This window comes from Theobroma umbraticum, unplaced genomic scaffold (assembly GCF_002168275.2).
Source record: "Theobroma umbraticum cultivar Fairchild unplaced genomic scaffold, ASM216827v3 scaffold_30.0, whole genome shotgun sequence".
Lineage (NCBI taxonomy): Eukaryota > Viridiplantae > Streptophyta > Magnoliopsida > Malvales > Malvaceae > Theobroma > Theobroma umbraticum.
In genome coordinates, this window is record NW_018397254.1 from 7,690,589 (window position 1) to 7,705,546 (window position 14,958).

The 14,958-nt window shown below is 32.5% G+C and overlaps 3 protein-coding genes across 6 annotated transcripts in view; 1 reads left to right on the top strand and 2 right to left on the bottom strand.

Annotated features, from left to right (window-relative positions):
• Positions 1 to 1,586: 1,586 nt before the first annotated feature.
• On the bottom strand, positions 1,587 to 2,440 carry LOC110421747 (uncharacterized). Its single transcript, XM_021435416.2, has 2 exons — positions 1,933 to 2,440; positions 1,587 to 1,830 (listed from the first exon to the last, which is right to left on the bottom strand). Exons 1-2 carry the CDS (start codon positions 2,306 to 2,308, stop codon positions 1,739 to 1,741), a joined length of 468 nt encoding a protein of 155 aa, XP_021291091.1. The 5' UTR covers positions 2,309 to 2,440; the 3' UTR covers positions 1,587 to 1,738.
• A 2,000-nt stretch (positions 2,441 to 4,440) lies between these two features.
• Positions 4,441 to 8,388, bottom strand: EMB2758 (Tetratricopeptide repeat (TPR)-like superfamily protein). Of its 2 annotated transcripts, none has more exons than XM_021438194.1 (2): positions 8,260 to 8,388; positions 4,441 to 7,571 (listed from the first exon to the last, which is right to left on the bottom strand). In XM_021438194.1, the coding sequence occupies exons 1-2, from the start codon at positions 8,265 to 8,267 to the stop codon at positions 5,117 to 5,119; spliced, it is 2,463 nt and encodes an 820-aa protein (XP_021293869.1). In that variant the 5' UTR covers positions 8,268 to 8,388; the 3' UTR covers positions 4,441 to 5,116. The 2 variants fall into 2 exon arrangements, with proteins under 2 accessions (XP_021293869.1, XP_021293859.1); XM_021438184.2 differs by having other exon boundaries at positions 4,441 to 8,124; positions 8,260 to 8,308.
• Positions 8,389 to 13,301: 4,913 nt separating this feature from the next.
• The window catches only part of ABF4 (ABRE binding factor 4), a 4,789-nt gene continuing 3,132 nt past the window's right edge, over positions 13,302 to 14,958 (top strand). The window contains exons 1-2 of one of the 3 annotated variants that reach the window (XM_021445329.2): positions 13,302 to 13,486; positions 14,462 to 14,958. The exon at positions 14,462 to 14,958 is cut by the window's right edge and continues 673 nt beyond it. In XM_021445329.2, coding sequence (XP_021301004.1) covers positions 14,528 to 14,958 — 431 coding nt within the window. In that variant the 5' untranslated portion in view covers positions 13,302 to 13,486; positions 14,462 to 14,527. The other 2 variants (XM_021445321.2, XM_021445338.2) reach the window with 2 other exon arrangements.

The following is a 14,958-nucleotide window of genomic DNA, read 5'->3' on the forward strand; positions in this document are numbered from 1 at the left end:
ATTTTATGACCCAACCCACCTCATTTTTAATTAAAAATGAGCCAGCCCGATGGGTTAGGCCCGTATTGACAGGTCTAGATGAAATACCCATTCATCCAATTTTTATGTTAAATACAAGGAAATTTTTACCCCTACATAAAATTGTGAAAAAATTAAATCATATTGTACACTTAAGAATAATCAATTAAGTTGTAAGAGTATTTGAGATTTTTTAATCTAGTTTTTTTTTAATTGTTCATAACCCAAAAAAAAATTGATGTAACATTTTTAAAGGGTTTATATTTGATATAGTGTTAGCATATATAGTATTTATGCACTGTTATTTAATTATAAAATGTTACCACATAAATGTGTAGGAAAAATTCGAAAATCATTCAACATTAATATTTTTTAAATTATAAATATTTATTTTTTTTGAGTTTTTAATTCTGAAATTTATTTAAACGTCATCTCTTAAATATGTAAAGGTAAAATTTAAAAACATAGATATTTTTAAAATTATTAGTATTTAATTAATTTTAAATTAATTTACTAATAATAAAATTTATATACTAACAATACATTAAATAAATATATATATTAATTTATTTTTTATAATTTCAAATAAATTTTTTTGTTACAAAACATGCTGAAAGTTCTAAAATATGAAAAAAAATGTTTTTATCATGATGTCCCTTTCAACACGAGTGAATAGCAACAAGGCTCAACAAGAAGGGATCACCACCCACTACGGATAGATAGCAATTTTATCCAAAACGGGAGATATCATAATTTTGCTCCCACATTTGGTAACATAGTGAATCATACATGAAATGGAAATTTTAATTAGTGTCCAGCTCACCCAAAATCAAAGTTGATAAGGCCACAGTTTTTGAAAAGACAAGAAAAGCTTAATAATATGGCAATTGATATCTATGTAAATCCTCAATTCTTATTCAGTAAGCTTTATTTCCATATTATCTTTAAAATACCATATTTTGAAGATTCATCAAATCGACCTATCTTCCTATCTTTCAAATTATCATATTGGAAGCCAAAATTGATGCTAATAAGTCAAAATATTTATCGAATTCAAGCAAATGCCCTTATGTGATGAACATTTAGATTAAGTTATTAACAGCCGCCAATTGTAACATGTTATCATGAACAAACTTCATAGAAAACGTAACTTAAAAGTTAAAAGATTCAAATATATTAGTAACTTCATGTAGAAAATATATTAGTAAAGTTTATCCCAAAATAAAATAAAACCACATTGATGGTAAAATTTTGAAATTCTTTTTTAACCTATCCTGTTCAATAAAATTGAAAACATACGTTTATGTATAAATAATAAATAAATTTTGATTTAAAAATAATTTAATAATTTTGTAATAAAAAATCCACACTTTGTTATCCAAAGAGTGCTAACAGAAAAAAAATGCACATAATACTAATTGAGAAAAAAAACAAATAATATCTCAAAAAGTATAAGTAAAGTTTACTAAAAAAATTTGTATTACTTTGAATGATAAATCAATAAAACCAAAACGAAGAAGAAATCAAATCAAATATTTAAAAAAAAAAAAGAAGAAAAAACAAGATGCTAATCATAAAAATATATATTACAATGAAATCCCAATCCTATCTATTACAATACAAACTTGAACTTTTGAAGTTAAATAAAATTAATTTCTACATCGAATACTGCTATCTGAAGCTTCTATACAAAAATAAGGAGAAAAAGAAAAAACCGCAATCAATTTGGTTCTCCTGAAAACTGCCTCACCGAACATGCCACCACCTGCGCCCATTGCCGCAACCTAGTCTTAACCGTCTCCGGATCGTCGCCTATAACCCAACAATTGACATCAAACAATTAAAGAATCGTCGTCGGCGATATGATTTCATTGAATTTAATAAAGAAAATTACTATATAATACTAAAGTTTACCATGATCAATTATCGTGCTAGAGCTACCAGCATCGTTGAAGGATCCAATCGATGAAGTGGATGAAGACCTCGATAATCTACCGCTATATTGACGATTAACGGCGCAGTAAAACGGCAAAGCAGGTAAAGTATCGGATAATTTTGGGTCCAGTTCGGGCGAGTCGGGTTCGAAACCGAAACCTAACTCGATACAGCCTTTGAGCTCCTGCAAATCATCGTTGGTGACGCTCTGGCTACGGCGGAGGCCCACGCCATAGCTTCCCTTCCGCCTGAGCCACGCCTCGTCTCTCTCCGCGTCAGGAGACCACGATCGCTGCTTGCATAAAGGCCTTGGTTGTGGCGGAGGAGGTGGAGGCGGCGCGTAACGCCTCGACATTTGGTTCACCGCCGCAGCTGTGCGCTGTATCGGGTTCGCTAGGGTTTTCTGGGTGATCAGTGGGGGGAGGGGAGAGGTTCGGGACGTTTCTCAAACTCTTCGTGCGTGTTTCCAAGTATTTATATATATTCACGTATAACACTATATGAGTTTAGTTTTTTTTATATTTATTATTTTTAGGAGGTGGCGGGATGGGGGTCTTTTTGAAATATTTTATTGACTTAGGGGCGTTATGTATGCAAAACCATTAAATACGTTGGGTGGGTGGGTCAATGTGGACCCAGACAAATTATACAGAGCTCCACTAATCATTTATGGCCACATAATAATGCTACGATAAAGCTGTCAATTAATAGCTTTAGTTTTTTGAATTGTTATAATTTTTCGACATTTTCTGAGGAAACTAAGAAAATGATGAAAACACGGATCAGCCAAATTCCGTCTGCGAAACCAAATCCGCATACCGAGTTCGAGACCTAGAACGACCAAATGAAGACGCATTGCGTTATAGCCGCATGCTTTCAGTCCTCCTAACATTGGCGTGGCCTTACATGATTGGCCAAAATATGCCCCATATTATATGTATAGCTCGTCAATTTGTTTTGTCAATGTTGATTATCTTGTGTAAATATAAAATATTAATAATTTTAAGAATAAATTAAGAGATTGTGATTTTGATTGACATTTTTAACCATAATAATGAAATAATGAAAGGAAAATAAAAAATATTTTCAACAATTATGATTGTTTGAGAAATTATTTTTGTTTAAATAATTATATTGGTTGGAAAATAAACTATTGTGTCAGTTGGAAAAAGGTGTTTTTGTCTCTCTGTTTATAAATAGGATTCTAGTTTCTTGAAGATGTATGGAAAAGGCAAAAGAAAAACAATTTACAATAATTTTCTCTAATTTCTTCAAAATTTTCTTAAATTACTTTTGTATTATTTTATTTTAAAAAACTCTATAGAAATTTAATAATTTCATTATACTCTGATCTGTGCTTAGTAAATTGATTTTATCAATGTAAAACACAGTCAATTACTAACCTTCATTGCATCTTCTAAATTTATTACTTATAACCCTTTTATACACAATTGCTGAAGGCAAATAAAACAGTAACATAAATACATGCCTTGAAACAATTCTCTAATTTTTCAATTCTGTATTTTAACAATTTTAATAGAATTTGTTTAAATGAACATTTTTAATTCAGGAAGTCAAATTTTTATCAATTTTATTTTAAACTTTTTAATTTCAAGGTATATATTTGCTTTGTGTGATCAAGTACATTTAAGCGTTAGGGGATGGAAAATTAAACAAAAGATTTAGGTAAATTTATTTTTAAAAAAATCATATATTATTTGCCTTAAATTAAAAATTTATGTATATTAATTAAATTAAGTCGATCTTTATTCAATAATGTTACCTATATTACATATTGAGAAAAATAATAAAAGTTATATATTAATCAGTTTCACGGTTCCTCTTAAATACAAATACAATACCAAATACATTTTCACTGTTTGCAATTTTAAAAGTAATTTTTCATTTTGATTTACCAAACATATTAGAAAATCGATAATAAAAACTGTTTTTAGAAAATGAAAAACATAAAATGTTTTAAAAAAAAAAGCAAACACACCAAAATAGTCTTTAATCTTTTTTTTGTACAAAATTAAATTCTTTTTGATAATTTTTTATTATATTTTATAAACCCTTAACTATTCTTAAACTTTCTATCTATTTTTAACTTATTTGATACGCAAAAAGAAAATAACTTGTAATCAAGTTTCGTGGACCTTATGTTTTGGTCCACATAATTATGTTTTTGTAGCCAGTGTCTTTAATTTAAATTTAGTATCTTTTGGTCATGATTAGATCTAACAATTAATTAACGATATCAATAATTATGTGTAGCAGAATCTAAAACACATATACAAATAATTGATTACTAACAATTTATTTATTTTTAGACTGAATAAATCAATTAAAAATATTTAAGTGTCACAAATTTCACATAAAAAATAAATAAGAGATTTCTTCTACTATTGGAAGTGTAACACAAAGGTAAGGCAAACCTGACATCCATTGACATACTAATTAATAACGTTTCTACGTTTTATGTGCATCCACAAAAATTTACTCGTATTATTATTCACTTATATTTTACGCTAAAAAATATTCATTAAGATACAGAAAGAAAGATTGCTGTAAACATTAAAAAATCATCAAAAAAAAAAAAGGGAAAATGAAAATCTTGGCCGCTTACTATTGTTAAAGAAAACAAGCTGGCAATTAGGATGACTTAGAAAGTCAGCTGTGTATAATCAACTTTTGTTTCCATGTTGGGTTGACGTGCGCAAAGGGTTTAGAAAACCACATAGTCCAGATAAGCACATGGACCCTCTGACATTCCCACCGAGCTGGCAACTTGGTTGGCACTCGAGCAATAGCAGAGCGGTTCAACCACGATGCCAAGAAAGAAAGCACAGTGGTTTAGACTTGGGATCACACAAATGATGAAACTTTTGATTAAGAGAAAAAAGTGTCGCCAAATCAGGTTGCAAAAAGAACAACCTTCCCTCATGCGATGCTGATTTAAATGAGTGCATCAAGCTGAAAAGCATGCATTCCTCCTGTGGCCTTGTCTGATGTAGGCCAACCCATTCTGGAAGTATGCTCAGACTTTAGTGATCATCAATCCAAGCTCCAGCTCAACTGCTGAAGCCCAAAAAGTGTACTCAATTCTTCTTGCAATCCCTTGTCTCGACAAGTCCAAGGTTGTTCCATCAATTGTTTACTCATGTCACCAATAGTCCCCACAAGAGCAAATCCCATCTTTGAAGTGATGAAACCGGTTTGAATCCCTCACGATGATCTCTCTCTCAGTAATTTGAGACATGAATTTGGTGGCATTGTGGCAATCACCACAAACTCTCAGGTTCTTGAATATTCGGATAGGACTTTTAGGAGGAGTGCTGATAATTCCAAATGCAATTGCCAGTCTCTCACTGTGACTCATAAGGATATGCTCCTTCTCATCCTCCTCAACATCCTGCAACACAAAACTGTAGTCTGGAACATAGCCTAGGCTTTTCATTTTAGCAGTCAAACTCCTCAACTCCTTGTATATCTCCTCACATTTCGGATGGCTTGGATTTCCAGTATAAAAGACATCAACCTTATTATTCACCTCAATTGAGCTCCATCCAGGAGTCTTCCTCAATCCCTTATCTCTAGCCACTGCTCTTACTTTATCCACTCCCTCCCATTTCCCAATATTCGCATAAATGTTTGACAACAGAACATAGTACCCAACATTGTCTGAATCCACTTCAAACAAGCGATCTGAAGCAAAGGTGCCCAAGTCAATGTTTCCATGTATTCTACAAGCACCAAGAAGGGCACCCCAAACAGATGCATCAGGCTTTACTGGCAAGTTTTTTATAAAATTATATGCCATATCTAGATGCCCAGCTCGACCAAACAAATCTACCATGCAGCCATAATGCTTCAAAATAGGCTCAATTCCATACTCTTCCTGCATCACATGAAAGCACCATTGACCCTCATCAACCAGACCTGCATGGCTACAAGCTGAAAGCAGAGATACAAATGTTACATGGTCTGGCTTCACCCCCTCTTCTCGCATTTCTCTAAATAGCTTCAGAGCTTTCTCAGCATGCCCATGAATTCCATGACATGATATTATGGCATTCCAGGGGACAGAAGTCATTTTGGGCACTTCAAAGAACAAGGACATAGCATCATCTAATTTCCCACATTTTCCATACATGTCAATCAGGCAGGTTCCCACGAAGATATCCAAATAGAAAGAGTTCTTAATCAACTGTCCATGAACTCTCATCCCTTGTTGCAAGGCTCCTACATTAGAATAAGCAGGTAGAATGCTCACCCAAGTCGCTTGGTTGGGCGTTATCTCCTTGCACTCTTTCATCATGCCATATGCTTCAATTGCCTCACCTGCCAAACCATTTTGAGCATAACCAGTGATCAAAGTGTTCCAAGATACCACATCTTTCACTGGGAGGGCGTCAAAAACTGCATGTGCAGAATCCATAATGCCCAATTTTGCATACATGTCCACTACTGAATTTCCAGAGATGACATCCTTCAGAAACCAACCTCTCCTCATGATGAATCCATGAACAGACTTACCCTTCTGAGAATCACTTAACTGAGCAACAATAGAAGATAAACTCACCAGTGTCAGATAATCAGGATTAATTCCAATTAGTTGCACATTGTAGAATAAACCTAGTGCCATATGTGGATCATCATTCTGCTCATAGGCAGCAATTATTGAGTTCCATGACACCAAATCCCTTACCACCATGTGATCAAAAACCTTCTGAGCATGCTCCAATTTTCCAAATTTGGCATACATGTTAATCAATGCATTAGACACAAACAAGTCAAATTCCAACCCACTTTTTATAGCATATAAATGAATCAACCTCCCGTATAAAAGATCATCTAATTGTGCACAAATAGGAAGAATGCTAGCTATAGTAACTGGATCCATCATTACCCTTTCCAATCTCATCTCCTTCAAAACCTCTAATGCCTCTGCAGCATTGCCGTTTTGACAATATCCAGAAATCATTGCATTCCAAGAACCCATATCGCGTACTGGCATATCATCAAACAATTTACGAGCAGAGCCTACAATTCGAAACCGGGTATACATATGGACCAAGGAAGCAGTGACAAATACATCCCATTCAAAGCCCAGTTTTAGAACCATGCAATGCATCCTCATTCCATCAAGTAGATTTTTACAAGCTTTTAGAACAGGAGGAAAAGTGTAGAAATCTGGTCGAAGACCTGAGGTCGAGAAAAACTGATAGAAACAATCCACAGCTTCCTGAAAACGGCTACTGCGAACATAAGCAGAAACCATTGAGTTCCAGGTATAGACATCTTTTTGGTTGATCTGATCAAAAGTGCGACGAGAGAATGAGACATCGCCGAGGTAAGCATAGAGATTAACAAGCTTGGCTGAAATAAAGATGCTTTGAGCTTTTCCCGTAACCAAAACAAGGGCATGAAGGCACTTAGCAAGGTGCGATTGAGTGCAGGATTTGAACAGATGATTGAAATCAATTGATCTGTAATTGTCTTCACATCCATTTGATGTACCTTGTAGAGAATTTGCAGCTGCTGAAAACAAGGGGCAACGCAGTTGAAGCAATGGCAAAACTTTGGAAATATGCCTACCTCTGTAGGTTGGCACCAATCTGAGTAAAATAGGCAATGCATAAGGCATACTGCATATTACTTTTAAAATTTTAAATACACAACATGGCCTAACTCTAATAATTACTTGACAAAAGATCAGTAGATGTCCTCAACGGAATTTCTGGGGACAAGAAATTCAAACGAAACTTAGAACAGAACTAATGAAAAACAGGATGAAAATATCGTATGCAATTAACACAGAACAGTAGCCCAATAAAGGGTCCATGATTCACTATCATATCCAACTTACGGAATTCAAGTTAGAGAGAATTGTAAATCTGAAATGGTGAAGTTAACCAGAATCAACAAGTTTTCTCTAGCTTTAATAAGTTGCACCCTCATTTTTGTAATCTATCTCAAGCTCAAAGCTCTCTCAAGTAAAAATATATTCCAAGAATGAACTAAGGTACAATGTATTGTTACACTAAATGCAAAAGCACGAAAAGTCTCCCGACGAACAAAACCCAAAAACCGCTTCAACTCTCTCTCTTCTTCCACAACCTTCAACAGAACAGAAGCGAACTGAAGCCAGTTCTCGTTCTTGCTGCTTGTCTTTCAAATGGATAAAGAACCCAAAAATCAAAGGCCCACAATCAGAAAAAATAAAAAAACATCCCACCCGTTCACACCAAGTTCTTAATTAACTTTAAATGAGAAAGCAAGAAGAAACTATTAGGAGAATTGTACCTGAACATACATCTAGCTCTTATTGTAAATGATATATTGGAAATGAGTGGAAATTCAGAACTACTACGATGATAATGATTTCCCAAGAGTAGGGTTTGGTCTGCTAGGGTTTAAGCCTTTCGAAGAGGGAGAGAAAGGGTTTAGATTGGGCTTGCGGCTTGGGCTGCGTGAGTTGATACCCATATTCTAAATCTGGAAACTAAGGTTGGGCTTGAAAATTCTTTTGGATCCGGAGCAGAAAAGGTGCATATTCGCTGTATACTAACCTGAAATATAGTTAAAAGATCCGTTATGTTTTAATAGAAATATAATTAAAATTATTTTTTAGAACTGGGATTAAGGTGATTAAAACAAAAAAAAAATAAAAATTAAGTGATAAAAATAATGATTTACTCGTTTTAGGTATAAATATAATAAAATATTTCAAGTTGGAAACACAGAAGATCCCACTAGTGACTTAAAAATCTCAGATCATATGAGACCCATTTGTTCTTGCTCTCCACCTTCTTTTGCAGGCCATCAGATCTGATGACAAAAATGGAAAGACAAAACCTTATGGTTATGCAGAGAGTGGAATAAGGAATATGCCCAGAATTTGTAATATCATAAGTTCAAAATCATACTCTTAAAAGAAACACCCCCCAAAATCCTTGCACAGAAAACAATACACGTGGTGAAAAATACCCTTATCTCTGTTGTACTACAAGTGACTATTGCCTAATTGGAGGTTGTACTACTGACTTTGTCCTAAACTGATCAAATTGGATATAGCTTTTATTCTACGGCTATTTTAGTACTCTTTTTCTCAATAACATCATCCAATTTTAAGAAGAAAAAAAATCAATTTATCGATTGGATCATCGAATTAAAGACGAATCATGTATTGTTGGGATTTGTTTAGTATTTTATAAATATTTATGTATTAGTTACGTGTACAAGCCATCTGAGTTGTTGAACAATAAATTCTAAAATAAAATAGACAAAAAAACAATGTTACTTAATTTCTATTGCTCACATGAGCTAGTTTCAGCCACAAAAATGCTTGCATACCTCAACTAACATTTGAATAAATAACTATATCCTAAACTTCTAGTTCACAATTTTTTTTTATAAATACAATTTTATTTTTCCCAGCTTTTGATTGTGAAAATATTCGTAAATAATATGAATTTAACAAATTGATTATTTATAAATATCTATTTTTATAAATAATCGGTACTGAGGTATTTATTATTTTCTTTTTTTGTCAAATCATAAGTATTAATTGTAAATTTTATTTGTTATAAGGACGTACATATGACGCAATGAAAGTTTTATTGTGGGGAACGGACGGCCTAGGTGCGGGCCCACATCATACATAATTTGGTGTGCACATGAAGGAATCTTGGGCAACCACGTGGTCCGCCAGAAACCCCACCATCTGTGCAGATTGCCTACCGTCATGATTGGTTTGGGTACTATGTACCCAGTACTATCATTCTGATTATGAAACCGTTATTGGTGCAACGCTGATGTCCGGGTCTTAGCCATTTATCTCTCGTGACCCACACTGCCTGTAAGATTCCTAGTGCCGCTCTTTGTTGCTAACTCAGTCTTCGGAGAGGGCAACCTTCGATTCAATCGATTTTCAATTCGATTTTTTATAAAATTGACTAAAAAATTAAACTCTTTCAATCCATCAAACTGTATTGTGTTAAAAGACGATTTCAATTGATTTTAAGGAGTTTTGATTTAGTCTGTTTTGGATCAATTTTATAATTTCTAACATATTTTTTCTCAAGCATGAATTTTAATAAAAAAAATTATTCATAATCTCTCAAATCTTCTCTCTTGTTATTTTCATAAAATAATTAACAAAAAAAAATTATAATTTACTTTGCTAGAATAGATAATTGACAGTAATTTAAATTGATAATGAAGCAATGGTTAAAAAATGAAAGAGAACTAACTTAGTTGATGGTTATTGGTTTAGGATTTAGTATGATAGAGAGAATTAGAAGGGGAAGGAAAAATTAAGGGGGTCGAGGGAAGGAATAATCTACTTTAGGGGGGTTTAATGAAAGGTAATTTTATTTTTTTTCTCTTAAAAAAAATATATCAATCGATTAATCGATCGATTAAGGGAGAAGAAGTACCCTTCGACAATCAAATCGATCGGTCAATGAAGTCGATCAGAACAATCAACGGTTGCGGTCAATCACCCGATTATAACTTATTGCTGCACAAGCCTACTCACTCCATGACATGACATTGCTCTTTTTTTTTTTCACTAAAACAGATTTTCTAAGGTGATTATTAAGTTTATAATTTATTCACTTTTTTTTGGTAATTTAAAAAATCATACATTTTTTCATTAAATATCTTGAAACGTGGTCCAATTAAATCTTTGCTAGATTTAGACACTCATAATCCCATATGGCCATATCCCTTAATTGCAAGCAATTCTAAAATAGAAAGTTTCCCGATGGGGTAAATACCAAGCACGGTGAATTCAGTTACTTCTGGTTAATGCTTTGCTATTTATTTTAAAAGGTAAAAATATCAAATAAATGGTACTTAGCTATAAACTCTAAGATAAATCATTATAAAAAATTAATTAAAGATAAAATGCTTAAATTTTGGACATGTACATTAAAGGAAAAAAAAAAAAAAGCAGACGTGATACGTGGCTATTAGTCTATATCACTTTTTTGCCCTTTTGCTTTAAATTTAATGCAGTGCACAAAAAAGCCAAAAAAGAATGTTGAATAATGAAAACATTGCAAATTTAGTCATGAATTATATAATTTTTTCCAAACAACATAGTGCAAGTAGAATTTTAAAAATTTATTTTCGAGATTGCAAGTTTGAAAAATGAATAAAGTTATAAATTTTTTATTGTGTAACCCAAAACATATATACAAAATATAAATAATTTGATTTAATAACAACAACAACAACATATATCTTAAAAAAAAAAATTAAAACAATCGAAGGTGGTTGAGATATTTTTCAAAGTTAAATTCTAATCCCAATTCACTCAAATTCAGCTATTTAAAAGTTAAAAGTGCCATAGTCTCATAGACGTTTTCCATTTTTCCTGACATGAGAGGTAAAAACTAAAAAGATGGAAGCTTCGGCCATGGAAGAAAATCCGAGGAAGCTTTTTACTGCCAGAGAAGAAACGGTGTTGCATGAACATGTGTCGGAAGAAAGAGCAGAGTGGCATGTGCATCCGTGCATGACATGTGATGGAATTGACATCTATTTGATGTGCGCATATAACACGTGAAATCCACCAAAGAAAGTTACTCTATGCTTTATAATGGACGTACGGGATTTAATCTTAACCATATGACAATCGTTTTTTTGTTCATTCAAACCCCCTTTTTGTTTTTTTTTTAAAGCAGTTTACTTTGTCTAGTTAGGTAGGACAAGTGAAGGATTAGAATGCAAAAGCATCGTTTTTAACTAAAATTTTAGATTCTACAAGTCTTGAACCTGAATGTATTTGAATGTTATTAATGAGCTTTAAAAGAAAATTGATGTTATTAATGTAGTGACTTTTTATAATGAATTTAGCTATTCATCCTTCATCCCTCAATTTTTTTTTAATTAATACATTACCAAACGTATTTGGGTATTACTTATATCAAATTTGTGAATTTCAAGAGTAATAATGCTACGTCGATTGTTAAAGTTTGAGTGAAAAAATTATAATTTATAACAATATTACTTGTGAAATTGTAATAACTGTAATTAATTAACTATTTAACTTTTTGAATGATGGAATGGATATGCTTATCATTGAATTATATCTTTTAAAAAATTAAAAAAATGTTGTTTCTTAATTATCTCAACTCGTGTAATCTATGGTTCATTGTTATTTTTTTAAAATAAATTCACTATTAATTATTAATTAAAATCAAGTATAAAAGGGAATTATTTCAATATGTTTAAAACTGTACTATATCTCATGTTCATTATGAAACTAATTAATGTGTTGATTAGATGATCACAGAGTTATATGTTTTTTATTTTCTACCAGCTAATGTTAGTTCAATTTTATTAATAGACATTTTGGATGTTGCATGACCTAGAATGATATAGTTAATTTTTATAATTTTTATTTCCTTATATATATATATATATATAAAAGGAACATATAAATATTGAGATTGGCTTTTTAGTATTTGAATTAGAAATCTTTCTTTTATTTGAGTTACTTTTTTTTAAAAATAACTTTAATTAGAAACATTTCACAATTAGAATGTAGTAGTTAGTACTATATTTTAATTAATATATTTTAATATTAAGTAACAGTCTTAATTCGTTATTCTAGGGTGTAGAGAAAAATCGCTGTAATCATCACAGTGAAAACATTAATTAGGCATGTAATCATTGGTACTGCACACTTATAAATGTTTATTTAATACATATTATTACATACAACCTAGACCTGTTGTATCATGTATACAAAGCTAATTGAATAGTTGTTGAAATTTATGACAATTTTCCAAAACTTATGGGTAAAAATTATTTATTCTACAATCTCATTGTACAATTAAATGTAGTGGAAGTTTACACATGAGTCAATAATTTTATTTTATCATATGCTATATGTTGTATAATTATAAATTAAGTGATAAAAATTTATTTTCGATTTTTTAAAAATTCTATTTACTGAGTTTTAAGATAGAAACAAGGAAAGAAAATGAAAGCCATGTAAAACATGCATTTTATGCAACTGTGCACCATACCGTACACAATTTTCATCTCCTCGGCGAGACAAATTAATGCAGCATCCAAGCCCCATCGATCACCATGTCGGAAAGCAGATCCAACGGCGAGAGATTTCCCACCTTTGTCTCTCCCGTTGGCTACAAGTCACATCACAATTTCAACCCCATTTCTACTGGTCCACGTTGCGCCATATCCGCGGCTAAGCAGTTTCCCACGTAAATATTATTATAATGAATAAAAAAAATATGACAAAGAAAATTACAATTAAATCCACCCAAATCGGGGAAGCTCCTTAAAGTTCGACCCGTGTCGAGGCGGCACTAGACACTTGTCGCCTCCACACAGCTAAACCCTCTTTTCTCTTCAGAGAAACGACACAACTCTCTGTCTCTCTCTCTCTCTCCCTCTCGCTCGAGTCCACACACAACTCTCGATTTTCAACACATTTTATTTTTTATTTTTGTTTACGAAAATTAAATACGACTGCCGAAAATAAAATTAAAAGGTAAAAAAAAAAGAAAAAAAGAAAGCGTCTCTTTCTTTTCTTCTCTTCCTTACTCTTTCTCTCGCTTCTTCGTTATCTATTGTTTTATTTTTCCCCATTTTCTTATTATATTTTTGTCTTTTTCTTATTTTTAGTTTTAATTTTTTGCCTGAATTTTTTTGTTTCCTTTTTCCCGATTAAGGAAACCGTATTGAATGGATTAAAGAAGAGATTTGTGCTTAAGAGTTAGTTTAGCTGCTTGTTTTTTTTTTTCTGTTCTATAAAAGAGAAAGTTTCTTTCCTTTTGATTCCTTTTTTGTTATTTGAGTTGAATTTTTCTTGATATTACATGCTTTCGATAGATTTTATGATTTGGAATAATGGGCTGGTTTTAGATTCTAATAAAGCTTCAATATCTGTGCTGTTTCAAGGATATGGAAGTTTAGTATTACGAGAAATGGCAGTTTGACACTTGTTGGCTGTTGATTAGTTTCTGGCTCCAAGATTGTTTTTTTTTTCTTTTTAGTTTTTGGATCTGAGTTTTTGTGAAAGATAAAACGACAGAATATAGTTTCAGATTTTTCTTAATTATCTGCATAAATTGGATGGCTTTGCAGGACAGTTGGTTTTCTTATGTGTATGATGGTATATTTTGCACCACTTGTTGGAGAATCTTGAATTTCGAGATTTCACATGAAAGTTTTAATGCTTATTGGTTCCCATATTTACTAAGCCGTTACTTTCTCATTTTGTCTTTTAGATTTTTACGTTTTGAAGTTGTGATAAATGGTATGATTTTATTGCTAGTTAGATATTTATGGTTTAATGGAATTGGGATTCAAAAAGTGTGTCCATAATTGGAAATATATCGAGAATGTTATGCATGATTAACTTAGACTTTACTTGGTTTGGTGAACATTTATCAGATCTTAAGTTAAAGGAAAAAAAAGGTTATAAAAAAAAAAGTGAATGACATAATCGTCTCATCTACTTCAGTTGGATGGATTTTTAGGGCAATCTTGATTTGAGGTCATCTGTGTTTGCTGCTGTTCATAAAGAGGCATGGGATCTCATCTGAATTACAAGAACTTTGGTGAAGCTCCAAGTATGGAAGGAAACGGGTCAAAGCCACTGGGGAATTTCCCATTGGCTAGGCAGCCATCTATATACTCATTGACCTTCGATGAGCTGCAGAACACCTTTGGTGGACTTGGGAAGGACTTCGGGTCAATGAACATGGATGAACTCTTGAAAAATATATCAACTGCTGAAGAGACTCAGGCTGTGACGACAGCTTCAGTTGCTGGAGGAGAAGGAAGTGTTTCTGGTGGGAATTTGCAGAGGCAAGGATCATTGACATTGCCGAGGACTCTGAGTCAGAAAACGGTTGATGAAGTATGGAAAGACTTGATGAAAGAAAATGATGGTGCTAAAGATGGAAGTAATGGCGGTGGTGTTGGTGGAGGAGCAAATTTACCACAGAGTCAACAGAC

Excerpts from the sequence above, each read along its gene's own strand:
- LOC110421747 (XM_021435416.2), bottom strand. The coding sequence starts at position 2,308 with ATGTCGAGGCGTTACGCGCCGCCTCCACCTCCTCCGCCACAACCAAGG. Across the intron at positions 1,831-1,932 it reads TAGCACGATAATTGATCATG|GCGACGATCCGGAGACGGTT; the intron begins GTAAACTTTAGT and ends GTTGGGTTATAG.
- EMB2758 (XM_021438184.2), bottom strand. The coding sequence starts at position 7,600 with ATGCCTTATGCATTGCCTATTTTACTCAGATTGGTGCCAACCTACAGA.